The 12,081-nt window shown below is 36.5% G+C and overlaps 2 protein-coding genes across 2 annotated transcripts; both read left to right on the top strand.

The window, feature by feature from the left end:
• Positions 1-2,331: 2,331 nt before the first annotated feature.
• Positions 2,332-5,068, top strand: LOC115922999. Its single transcript, XM_030982940.1, has 3 exons — positions 2,332-2,636; positions 3,513-3,673; positions 4,845-5,068. The coding sequence occupies exons 2-3, from the start codon at positions 3,563-3,565 to the stop codon at positions 5,037-5,039; spliced, it is 306 nt and encodes a 101-aa protein (XP_030838800.1). The 5' UTR covers positions 2,332-2,636; positions 3,513-3,562; the 3' UTR covers positions 5,040-5,068.
• Positions 5,069-5,806: 738 nt separating this feature from the next.
• LOC115922993 lies at positions 5,807-10,248 on the top strand. The gene is made up of 4 exons (XM_030982936.1): positions 5,807-6,159; positions 7,262-7,353; positions 8,438-8,566; positions 10,052-10,248. Exons 1-4 carry the CDS (start codon positions 6,124-6,126, stop codon positions 10,149-10,151), a joined length of 357 nt encoding a protein of 118 aa, XP_030838796.1. The 5' UTR covers positions 5,807-6,123; the 3' UTR covers positions 10,152-10,248.
• Positions 10,249-12,081: the final 1,833 nt, after the last annotated feature.

Here is a 12,081-nt window from a genome sequence, read left to right as displayed (position 1 = left end):
ATAGTAAATATTGATCTGGATCTAAACAAATCGGTCCCATGTTGCCCCTGGTTGAACATTGCATCCCAAAAGACAGAACCAAATAACAATTATGTTTTGGGGATTTGTGTTTCCTTTCAGCTGAACGTTTGTGTACCCGCGGCTTATATACATTAATATGTTAAATCAAATAAAGTTATTGAAATAAAAATCAACAGTTTCGGATCATCATAATTATTAATATGCAGTAAAATACCACCCAAAATCAGAACAAGAACAAATTAAAAACTGACACAGACTGACAATTTATCATAATTTCCTCGGTTCAGTTTGAGACAATTTTTTTCTCTCAGTATTTGAAGGATATTTACATCACCCCTATAGTCGTATAGGTTTATAGTGACGTATCTTTGGTCTAATCAATGGAGGTAAAAGTCTTCCTCTGTATTTTACATTTCTTTGTAATGAACGGAATTAATAACGTGTGAATCAGGAGAGCTGCAGTGTATATGACCTTCTCAACTCCTGTTTATTTCCTTGTTTGTTTCCATCTCTTCCTTCTCTTTAATGCGGGGTGGGATGGGTGTGCAGGTCATGAGCCCTCCCGTAGTTACACCATGTTTCATTAGGCCATTAAAAAATATACATGTTGAGCGTCCCCGCCCACTTCCTTTTTGGGGGCCTTATAGCTCGAAGCAGGCACCAGTAGATATAATGAGTAATATTAATCACGCCATTTCATCGTAACTTTTTTTTTTACCCGGGAAAGCCACATTAGCATTACTCTCTCTCTGCTGGTCATTTAATGCACCATCGTCATGTGTCCATTTCGATACACCTGGCTAGAAAGTAACTATTGTGCCTTGGACAAAATACCTTGTCCAAGGATGGAAGCACCAAGTGAGGTTCGAACCCGGAACCTCTCGTAGAAGAGTCAGGGGCTTTCATCGACAAACCAAGGTGCTCCCGTAATTAAATGATATTGCTTTGAGCGCAGTCTCTTATTTAATTCTGAATTTAAATGCAACTATTCAGTACTGATACAGAATTCGTGAGGGTTTTGCAAAGTAACGCTGAAGAACATTTCGGTAAATGGTAACAATTATTGGTGCTATCACATTCTCTAGGTTTTCATGAACCAAGAATTCTGTAAAAACGGCCTCCGAGTGCTGTTGATACCCCCATGGTCCCAAAGGGATTTTTTTTTAAATACCAACTTAGAGTGTACTTTTCTATTTCTTAAATAGTTTAACTAACAGAGCCTACGTCAGGCGCGCCGGAAGCAGTTTGGGATTGGGGGAGGGGGGGGGGGGGAGAGAGACAAACATTCCAAGGGGCTCACCTACCAGGGGCAGTGACGTAACGAGCAAAAACGTTTGGAAGGGGGGGGCAGAAGAAAAATCTGCATCACCACCTCTCTTACACGTTACATGCAGGCCCAGCGGAACGTTTTTCAAAGTGGATTATTAACGAAAAGGTAGAGCGTAAATTGGCGTGGGGTCTAGGGGCTGAGCCCCCAGAAGCTCAGGGGTTTTAGGCATTTAATTACGCTCAGATGAGCATATTTTGATACCTTATTTGTGACATTGGCAGGTCACTTATTTTTTCTCTCTCTTTCTTTCTTTTTCTCTGTAACAAACTTTTTCAACAAGTGAGGGAGACTCGAGCCCCCGAGCCCGGCCGTTCTGCAGACCCTGACATAAAGGCTTCTAAATAAGCATATTTTCCGCCCGACTGTAAATTTTCCAACAAACGCATAAAAAGGTATGACTTACAATTTTTTTTAGAAAAAATACCGGAAATCATGTCATTTCAGCAACATTTGTAAATCACTGGTATCGAATATAAAATACCCCCATCAGTACGCCAGCGTTCAGGGGCTCATGAGCTTCTCACCCCTATAACAAAAAACACACACGCTTTCCCATTCTCTCACAATTATGTCCACGATATGCGCGTAGGCTATCGCTATTATTAAAACCTCCATTGATAAATATAGGTAGCATGCGCAATGTTGAGGAAATTTAATTCTTGTTAACTTTCCTATTCTCTGAATGGAGTTTTTATACGACATTTAATTCAGGTTTTTATTATTGTTATGTTCTTTTGGGTTAAAAATACAAACCATCTTTACTCCTTTACTACTTTTTTTTTTTGGTTGGGGGGGGGGGCAAAAATGGGTTTTGCCCCCCTCCTACTTTTTTGGTTGGGGGGGGCAACTCCCCCCCCCACTTCCGGCGCCTATGGTCTACGTGACCCCTTCCTCTTTTATTCTTCTTTCGTGTATACCCCTATACCCCTCTTTCTAATAGAAAATTAAGTTTCCACGTGATTATTTGGTACTATGGTAGTCTGAGCTATAGCTGTAATTTTTTATCTGACAGTTCCGTTGGCTTTCTTTCTTTATAATTGGACTTTGAGCGCTATATACTATGTTTACACTCTGTACAAGGTCTTTGCACGAACCTAGTCTGTCCCCAGAAACACGCATAATGGACTTTGACATGTGAGAATTAGGATTACCAAACATCTGATCGAACAAAAAGAATTTCGTTACGTTCTGATTCCCAAAAGTATTAGGTAATCTGGAGTATAGAGTAGTGATGCTAATAGCGTACTACGATAACATCAGCGTTGAGCAGGGCAGCATCATTCTGGTAAGTTACGATTAAGGTTTGTAAGTTATTATTTTGTATCAAAAAAAAGACTCAGTAAGCAAAATATATAACATTGGCTACGCCCCTTTTACCGTCCATTATAAACGATATAAACCAGGTCAAGTCAAGTCTTTTTTTTTTTCGTTTTCCAGCGGGAAAAGTGTAAGTCTTTTAAAATATAAAATTCCATACAGTAGCCATGCAAATATGAGCCATGCAAATATTGAGGCAACAACGCGGAAAACAATATTAAAATTTTATACAGTACCCATGCAAATATGAGGCAAACAAGATGATGCAATGTACTGTTATTAAAGAAGTATTTTCTGTAATAGCATACCATTCGTTCTTTCTGTTGAAGAGGAATAAAACCACGATCATATTGACTTTCCAGAAATCAATTCAAGAGCAACTTCCGGCTTAAGAGATCATGCCTGGTTTACATAATACGTCATTGCAATGTCCGCACATGTAAATAGGTGATGGGCAACCTGTTAGTTTGTCTTAAAGCGGGACTACACTACTTGTAGCTATTTGCTTCCTCTCTATAGCAAACAATGCCTAAGTGGTACCGCTGCCCCATAGTCCCATTTTCTTATGTTAATTGAGAGCTGATTCGATGAGAAAACCACATATCAGTGACCACGCAGGGAGGTCTAATCCCTCCTGGCCAAACTAGTGCAGATAGGCTTGAGCCTTTGTGATCATGTTATTTCCTTCGACAGGCTTAGACGTTCTAAATCTGTACATTATTAAACAATTTGATATTGTTTAGTATTTCAATTGATACTTAACGATTACTATACTCTAATGTATTTCAATTATCAATATTTCAATAAATCTACTCAATTCAGTAATTTAATTAATATTCTCAAGAATCATATCGAAGCCCCGTGTATACTGAGCACATCCAAGAAGCCATCATCATGTCTTACCGAGTCTTTGAGAGTTCTTCTATCGCCAAGGATTACGCCCTCTACCGCCCATCTATTCCTGATGATGTCACAGATGCTATCATTGGCAAACTAAAACTTCAGGTGACATTTTTTTCTTTTTCATAAGCTTGTATTACACTTAGAAACACATTTGAATAATTTCGTGATTAATCTAAGGTATACATTCTGTATAATTTTGTGACAAATTACAAGCCCTAAATGCTTTTATTTTAGCTGATATCATGGTACATGTATAAATAAATCACAATAAACACTGTTTAAACATAATCTTACTTTGTGAACGGAATGTGATTCAATATTTAAGTTGTTCACCTGTGTATCACTGCCGTCTTTTATATAGTTTTTTAAAACGGTTATTTAGTAGGAGCATAAGCTTTTAAGGACCAATAGTTAACATATTCGTAGAATAAGAGCTGATTGTATTTAAGATATTTTGACATGATCGCAAGAACTTCCAAACAACCATTTAAATAGCTTCCTGCATCACCTATTGAAATGTGCGAAAAAACAATGACATAATGTATGAAATGATAATAATCCAAACGCTCTTCGTTGGAACTGACTGATTTCTGATTTCTTGAACGTCTTTTGCGATCGTGTTTTAGGCTTTTATAACTATTACTTAAAGGTAATACAAAGTTTTGGTAAGGGGTCATGAATTTGGTTCAAATTAACAAATTGGAAGCGTATGCGATCCTACAATATTCAGTGATCTTTATCGCGGTTGAAATCGAGTGTAAAGTTATGAAATTATGAATAATAAACTCTTTATGTTGTATAGCTCCCTCTCAAGGTCAAGATATTAATTAAGCTATAAAACAATGTTTATTGACTTAAATCTACCGATTAGCTATTCCCGTTTGGAAATTATATATCACAACTACGTATTCTGAGATTTTCATTGTCGCAGCTACCATTGTACGGCCGTAGGCGCTATTTGAAATTTATCAAAATTTACCGGGAGCACCGGTAAATTTTTGTATTCCATTTTCCTCGAAAGCAGAAGTGTTTTAGGGGCTTAATTTTCTAGTGCTTATAATACATCCACAGGGGCATCCAAATATATCAAAACTGTAGAAATTCACTATCCACCCAATTTTCAAAATTTCCCAAAACTTTGTATTACCTTCAATACTTTCTGAACAGAAAATGGTTACTTAGTTTCATAAGGGTCCTTTGACTGATTTATTTGTAATTTGTTATATTCAGTCAGTACCCTTAGCTAATTTTCTTGGTCGCTTTTTTGGTTCAGAAATCAGACGATCACGAATCCTTAGTGGTCGACATTGGCTGTGGGTCTGGACAGTTTACTCAGAGTCTCGCCAGACACTTCGACCGCGCCATCGGGTATGATATCAGTGTAGCCCAGATCGACGAAGCGCGGAGTCAGAACCAGAGAAAGAACGTAGAATATGGGCAAGTAGAAAATTGTAAAACCTATCTTTAAGGAAATTGCAGTTTATAATTTGGTTGCAAAATCAGAATAATATTGTGGATAGCATCGACATAAAAGGTCGATATGTTCTAGACCTCACCTTTGTACTGTCAAACTTATGGGGGGCTATAAAACGAAAAAATATGTCCACTGTTTCGAACCGATGAAAAGAAGGATAAAAAAAGGGAAAGAGGGGATGATGAAGAAATTGAATGTGTTGATACATAGGTATTCTCCCCGGAAATCAGTTTTAAGCAGAACTCACTCAAAAACTATGAATGATGCAAGTTAATTTAATCCAGGGAGCGATGACATTTTTTTCTATAATGCTTTTCTCTAAGCAGTTAAAGAAAAGGTCTGTGCACAATATAATGGTTGTTTCTTGTACTCGTATGTAATCTCTTAATACCAGCAATCGACAACTAGTCATTTGATTGGTGCTTTTTTCATGTATGTAAGACATGTGTATATCTCTCGTCATCTATATCTTATTATATTATCATCCATCATAATTTATGTTGATACTATGTGATGTTATTTTGAAATGAAAAAGATCAATATAACATGAAATACAAAAGAAAATAAAACAATTAAACTACTTTCGGGGGGGGGGGTATCGAAAATAATAAACTTGTAGTTCTGGTCTGTTCTGTTTTTATTCTCAATTGTGTTCTTAATATTTTGTTAACTACAGTTTGTTGTAAATATTCAAATGGATATCATTTTCTTTTGGCAGGGAAAGTATACATCAACGCGAGTTATATTTGTTTATAAAATCCATAAGAGATTACATGTAACACTTTAAAAATAATAGTTTGTACTTCAAAATCGAGCATTGTTGTATTGGCTAAGCAATTACAAGTCCTACTCTATAATTATTTCCGAATATTTGTTATTTCCGACCCTTTATAGAATTTCATCAGCTGAGAAGATTCCTTTGGAATCCAAGACGGTAGATGTGGTAGCCGTCTCTCAAGCCGCACATTGGTTTGATTTCTCTGCCTTCTGTCTGGAAGCTGACCGTGTTCTACGACCAGGAGGACACGTCGTGATCGTATCTAGCTTAAGGAAGACGTTACATCATGATGATCCCGTCATGGAAACCAAGATCAACGAATGTAATGATAGATACGTGAGTGCAGACATGTGTCGTCAAACGTACAAAGAAATAATAAATAATACAATTTCAAATACGAATGAAAACTGTGACATTAGTCAAAATTTCGTTTTTGACTAGAACGCAATTGCAAAGTCTTCAGGAAATCAATGAAAGGTCAATTTTAATACCATTGGGCCTATGGAATTCCGTGTAGGAGTAATGTTCGGATTGCTAGTACATCATTGTCATGTTAACACATTTCAATGGGTGATACAAAAACATCACAAACATCATAAGGGTCTCAGAGGTTTTGATTGTTTATTCAAATTAATTTTAGATGACCAGTTCATTAACAATACGAATCGAACACTTACTTCACCTGCACACACCCACTTGCACACACTTGCACATTTCTTTTCTTTCTTTAATTTCTTTCCACTTTTTATTCAGATACTTTCTAAAAAAAAATCTTTATACGTGACTCTCTATTCATCTACATACTCCTATAACAGCGCCATGTACCCCCCCCCCCCTTCCCGGCTGCTATCGACTCAAGCATCTTTGCTTATGATAGTTGGCCTCTGCAATTATCTTGATTATTTTTACTTACCCTCATACTTTCAAGCTTTCAACTATACATTTTTATTTGTGTGTATTAAGTTGTCACTCTTTATGTAAATCAATTATATTATATGCTATTATTGTTATTTGAATGTTTTATATTCGATGTATTAATAAATGCAGAAACATCTGCTAAAAAAAAATACACAAGGCTATAAACCTACCGGAAGTTGATTTTAAAAAATCAAACCAGACGACTGCAACAAGAAGAAGGAAAGGGGACGGTTTGGTGTTCCCAAGGGTAACAAGAAGTAATATAGGACATTTTATGGAACGACAGAGGTTTGTCACAAAGAGTGATCCTGATAGATTTGCCAACAAAAGTTTAAGATATTTGGAGGGGGGGGGGGGGGGAGGGTAGACCCTTAATATGACGTCCCTGAATAACAGGTTTTCACTGATTTTCCCTTTATTGTATAGTAACCCCCCCCCCACATCCACCCTTCTCTTTACCACATTCAACACTATTTCCAATATGAAGCAAATTAACTTCTATCGTATATTTATTTTGTAGATGAGTATTCTAGATACCTATCGGCTCATCAGTCATGATGATCTAGATAAGTTCTACATAAACCTCAAGAGTCATTATCCTGAGACAATAAGGTATGTACATGTAGAATCCTAGACAAATAACAGGTGTATCCAGGGTTGTCAGAAAAGAGGGGGGGGGGGGGGACGGCGGCGAAATGATTGAAAACTCGAAATCTATATAGCACTCGTGGGAAAGAAAATGACTTATTAATTATGATTCTATTCGAATATCAAGAAACAGATGATTCTAGATAAGCAACCAGACTAATTTTGGCCTTAATTTTAATCAAAGGTTCTTGCTGATCAGAAGGCACTAACCTGAACCCCGAGCCACTGAAAAAAAAGGCCGCAGTCGATTTTGTCATCCGTTGATAAGCTCCAGCAAACGTATCAGGTATTCTCAGGTTAAGATTATACGATATACACGGTCATTGATTTGACTGCCGTAAAAATCTAAAAGTAATTTTTCCATTATGACGGAAGAGTTTCATCGAGATGGTTGTAGTACTGGTTTGAAAGATCGTATATCACATCCGTAAGTAAAAATGACCTGTTACCGTTTCGATGTCTAGAGTTCAGACATCTTCCACGGGCGCGAATTGGCAGACTCATTCTGCCAATAAACTTTAGACTTTTAAGCTGTTTCAGGTAATTTTTACTTTTGGATGTTCAGGCCTACATGTATATTACTATGATTTGATGAATGCTCGTATAGATGATATTGTAATGAAATGCAGTGGGTAATTGCTTTGTTCACTCACACGAGTCCATGCTCATCTTCCTAAGGCTGACTTTATTGATAAGGGCATCAGATTCAGTGTCCAATGGTAGAGAGAGAGAGAGAGAGAGAGAGAGACGGCGGAGGAGAGCGAGGGAGGGAGACGAAGAAGGAGGGAGGAGAGGGAGGTAGAGCGAGAGAGAGAGAGAGAGAGAGAGGGAGAGAGAAGGGGGAGCCATAAAGTGATAGGGAGTTGACTTTTGACTTGGACGGTGATTCCTAATACATCAGTTTCCATTAAAAACCCAATATAGCCTCGCTATATTCCTTCTTCCTTTCCCAAAATAGTCAGTTGCCAGACACTTTGATCAATAACTGGAAAAGTGACTACTGAACATATAATAATTATTCCTATTCTCCTTCTCTTTCTTTCCGCAGGGAGACCATTGGAGTAAACGTTCAGCATTCGCCTGTTGATTATCTGAATCTGATCAAGACTATGAGTTACTCTTTCAAATACAAGCAAAATAATCCAGACGGTAATTTGTTCGAAGAATTTCAGAAGAGGTAACGATTTTTCTTATCATGGTTGAACAGAAACCTGAATATACAGATTTCCTTAGAGAAAGGATGAATGGTGTATAAACAATCATAAGCCAAACTAAGATGTGTTTCAGATTTTAAAGGAAAAAGACTCATCTTGGAAGATAAGCGCCAAAGTAATTTCTTTTTCACACTATCCGACTGTAGTATCATAAAAAACATCAATATTGAAAAAAAAAGACAATAAAATGTATACATTTTAGTCATAAATCTCAAAGAAATCAATTTTAAAGAAATCAATTCAAAGAAATGCCGTCGATTAAGCGGTCTGTTTACCAACTGAATATGTTACTGGCATTACATTTGTAGTTTGCATTTGAATGTATCCATGATTCGAAAGGAAATGATTACCTGCTGAGGTGAGAATCAAAGGAAGTCACGACCTTGGAGGAGAAAAAAGAAATTAGCACAGAGCAAGACAGAAACATAAACTAATACGAAAGAACCTTCGCGTCTCGGGGGAAATCAACACCTGAGCATCGTTTATTATTTCTTTGCTCGTCTTTACCTTTCTTTACTACGGTATAATATTGTCATTCTACTGGGAAGATTGTAACGGATGAAAACCTCTCTTATGTTAGCACGGTTAAAAACCTTTCCCCGCCGGGGAATCGAGCACAGGTCACTTACGTCATGAAGACGAGAAACTATCATATAAAACGAAACACAGTGAATCAATTACGATACACATCGCAACCTGTAAAGCACTAAATAATATACGAGAGCAACATCATTCAACTAATTTTAAACTATTTAACTATCGCCACCCTCGCCAAAAATCGGAGGATGCAAAATGAAAAAAACAAACAGATGCAGATCAAAATAATGTCGTGCCGTATCGTATCAACTCTCAACGTCTATTATCCAGTGTTAACTTTTTCTTGTTTTCTATTAAAGGTACTGTGTCCCATTTGCAGGCCAAACAAATAAAAAAGTTAAATTCCAACGGCATTTGAAAGATAATACTAATGTAGAACTTCCCTCAAAACAAAAGGGCTCGAAAATGTCTATTTGTGGGAAGATAACGACCGTTATAGTTGTCGAATCGAATTTAGGGATCGCAGTCGTTTGATTAGATCTTAATATCCTAATATTTATTCCTATGTTGCTATACATGTAATATGAAGAGTTGGCAGAGGTGATCATCTCGGTAGACCGACATCCCGCGAAACGACACTTCATTTCACGATTTAAGAAATATGATCCACCTAAACTATATCGGGGTGACTTATATCCATCGTAATGCCTCCATTTATACAATATGTGCTATACAAGTGATGTAATAGGATAAACTAGTCTTGCTTTTGCGATTTAAACGAGTTGGCAAAGGTGATCATCTTGGTAGACCGACAGCCCACAAAACAAAGATTAAAAAGTAGTGGGTCTCATGAACTTGTGGCATACAATACTTGACACTTTTCCCCTCTTTTCTCCCCAACTTGTTTCTAGCCTTGAGGACGTTATGGAAACCGGAGGAGGAGCCACAGATGGACGATTCCGAGTCACTTTCTGGCACGATATATCCATTGGTCAGAAAGGAATATCGTGAAATCAGTATCAGTTAGGTTAGGATAAAGAAAGGATAACATCAATATCTGGATTTATTAAAAATAGGTCATATTATGTCCCCCTCTCCCCCCCCCAAACAAAAAAAGAATCTGTGTCTTTTTGTCGACGATGAGGAGAGTTACAGATTTAAAACATAAAGCGCCTTCATTTTACGATATAACAAATATGCTCCACCTAAACTATATCGGGGTGACTTATTTCTATATTAATGTCTCTGTTACTTATTTACATATAAGTTTGAAATTTGAATGTTATTGTTACAACCATTTTGATAATGATCAAGATTATTCTCATGGTGCACTGTAATGGCAAGAGAGACGGACGATATTGACGCATAGAGCCATGCATTTGTTATTTTGATGCAAGTATATAATGGGATCAAGGTGAAAAGTGATAAGCTGTGATAAGTAATAAATTATAAATTAATTGTCGTGGAAGATTTAGTCGCTAAAAGGCCCATTATAAAAAAGTACTTTTCATTATTTTCAATGCCATGTCAATTAATGTGTTAATATCAGAAGAACCAAGCAATTAATGAGCCACCAAAGGTCCTTGGCTCACTTGTTTGTGATGCACTTGATGGCTGCCAAGTCGGTCCAATAAGTGGATGTATGGCGGCTTGAATTATTGGTCTGGAAAAACGTAACCGGAATAATAATGTATCCGCGAAGCACTTAGAGGTGTCGTCGATTATATATCAAGTGCTATAGTACGTAAACTGAAATATTATTATCATTATCATTAACATGGGTAGTTTGTTATATTTGTAAATTTGAAGCATTATTTTTTAATATTAAGTACCCCGTGGAAGAACAGCTGTTCTCTACTATTACAGCAGCGATTGGCCATCCACCGTATCTGAAACTCAAATTCCATTACGTATGTCATCCATGTTTCATTTGATTACGAAAACAAAAAGAAACGAAAATTAATATGAGATTTACAAAAAAGGAGTATACAATGTCAATGAGGCAATTAGTGTAATATTTATTATAAGAAAAGAAGATTTTGAGATGTATATTATTCTGTAAAATGACGATGATTTAACAAGAAATTATGAGATGATATTGACAACCACGGTAATCTTTACTGATCGTTCTCATCATCAATATATATTTTAAATGTTTCACTATTTCGAATGCAATGATATTCATGTATTGTATGTGTAGGATGTATTATTTGACGATTTTCTTTGACTATATTAAAGAATCGTAATGTCCGCTCACTTTAATAGCACATTACGATAACAAACTGTATTCTAGCTGTAACTACCAATGACTACGTACATATACATATGCATGCACGGGTGATAATAAGAAGGTAAACTGTTTGAATTTTAATCCAAAGTGTAAGAATGTCTTTAAAGACTAGTAGACTAATATTATCAACCAAAAATTCGTTTCGTAGTTGAAGTGACGCTGTCTCTATTTATATCGATCCATCAATGCAATAAAATCACATATACCATTATCGATTTACGCTCATCCAATTTAAGTTGAGTTTCATATCGACTTTTCTTCGGAAAACCAAGATTTCGTTTGTCCAAGGGCGTCGCTAATAGTTTTTTTTCTCAATTTTCTATTAACAGTTTTTGTTGTTTATTTGCTCTATTGCCAACATGTAAAAGGGAGCCTCATTAGAGAGGCTTGTCGGAAATTTTTCGGGTTATCTTGTGAGACATTTCAATTAAAAATAAACCGGCAATGCCCCTCGTTCTGTCATAATCGCTTACATTAATTTTTACAAATTCACTAATTTTCAGAAAATTATTTCCCACCAAGGCTTTGATTTGATTCTATGTCTATTGAAAATCATCGTACTGTCGAAATTTAATTATGGTATTTTTATAATATAACAGAGGGAACCTATTTTCCAGTAAAAGAAAATAAAAATGATTTGTAAGCCTACTC

This window comes from Strongylocentrotus purpuratus, unplaced genomic scaffold, assembly GCF_000002235.5.
Source record: "Strongylocentrotus purpuratus isolate Spur 01 unplaced genomic scaffold, Spur_5.0 spur5_contig_827, whole genome shotgun sequence".
Lineage (NCBI taxonomy): Eukaryota > Metazoa > Echinodermata > Echinoidea > Camarodonta > Strongylocentrotidae > Strongylocentrotus > Strongylocentrotus purpuratus.
Note: the sequence above shows the minus strand (reverse complement) of the source record. Positions and strands in the feature narration are given on the sequence as shown.

What these genes read in the sequence shown, in the direction of transcription:
- LOC115922999 (XM_030982940.1), top strand. Translation starts at nt 3,563, where the DNA reads ATGTCTTACCGAGTCTTTGAGAGTTCTTCTATCGCCAAGGATTACGCC. An exon ending in TTGGCAAACTAAAACTTCAG is followed by an intron (nt 3,674 to 4,844) that starts GTGACATTTTTT and finishes TTTTTGGTTCAG; the next exon opens with AAATCAGACGATCACGAATC.
- LOC115922993 (XM_030982936.1), top strand. Translation starts at nt 6,124, where the DNA reads ATGGAAACCAAGATCAACGAATGTAATGATAGATAC. An exon ending in CATTATCCTGAGACAATAAG is followed by an intron (nt 7,354 to 8,437) that starts GTATGTACATGT and finishes TTCTTTCCGCAG; the next exon opens with GGAGACCATTGGAGTAAACG. An exon ending in TTCGAAGAATTTCAGAAGAG is followed by an intron (nt 8,567 to 10,051) that starts GTAACGATTTTT and finishes ACTTGTTTCTAG; the next exon opens with CCTTGAGGACGTTATGGAAA.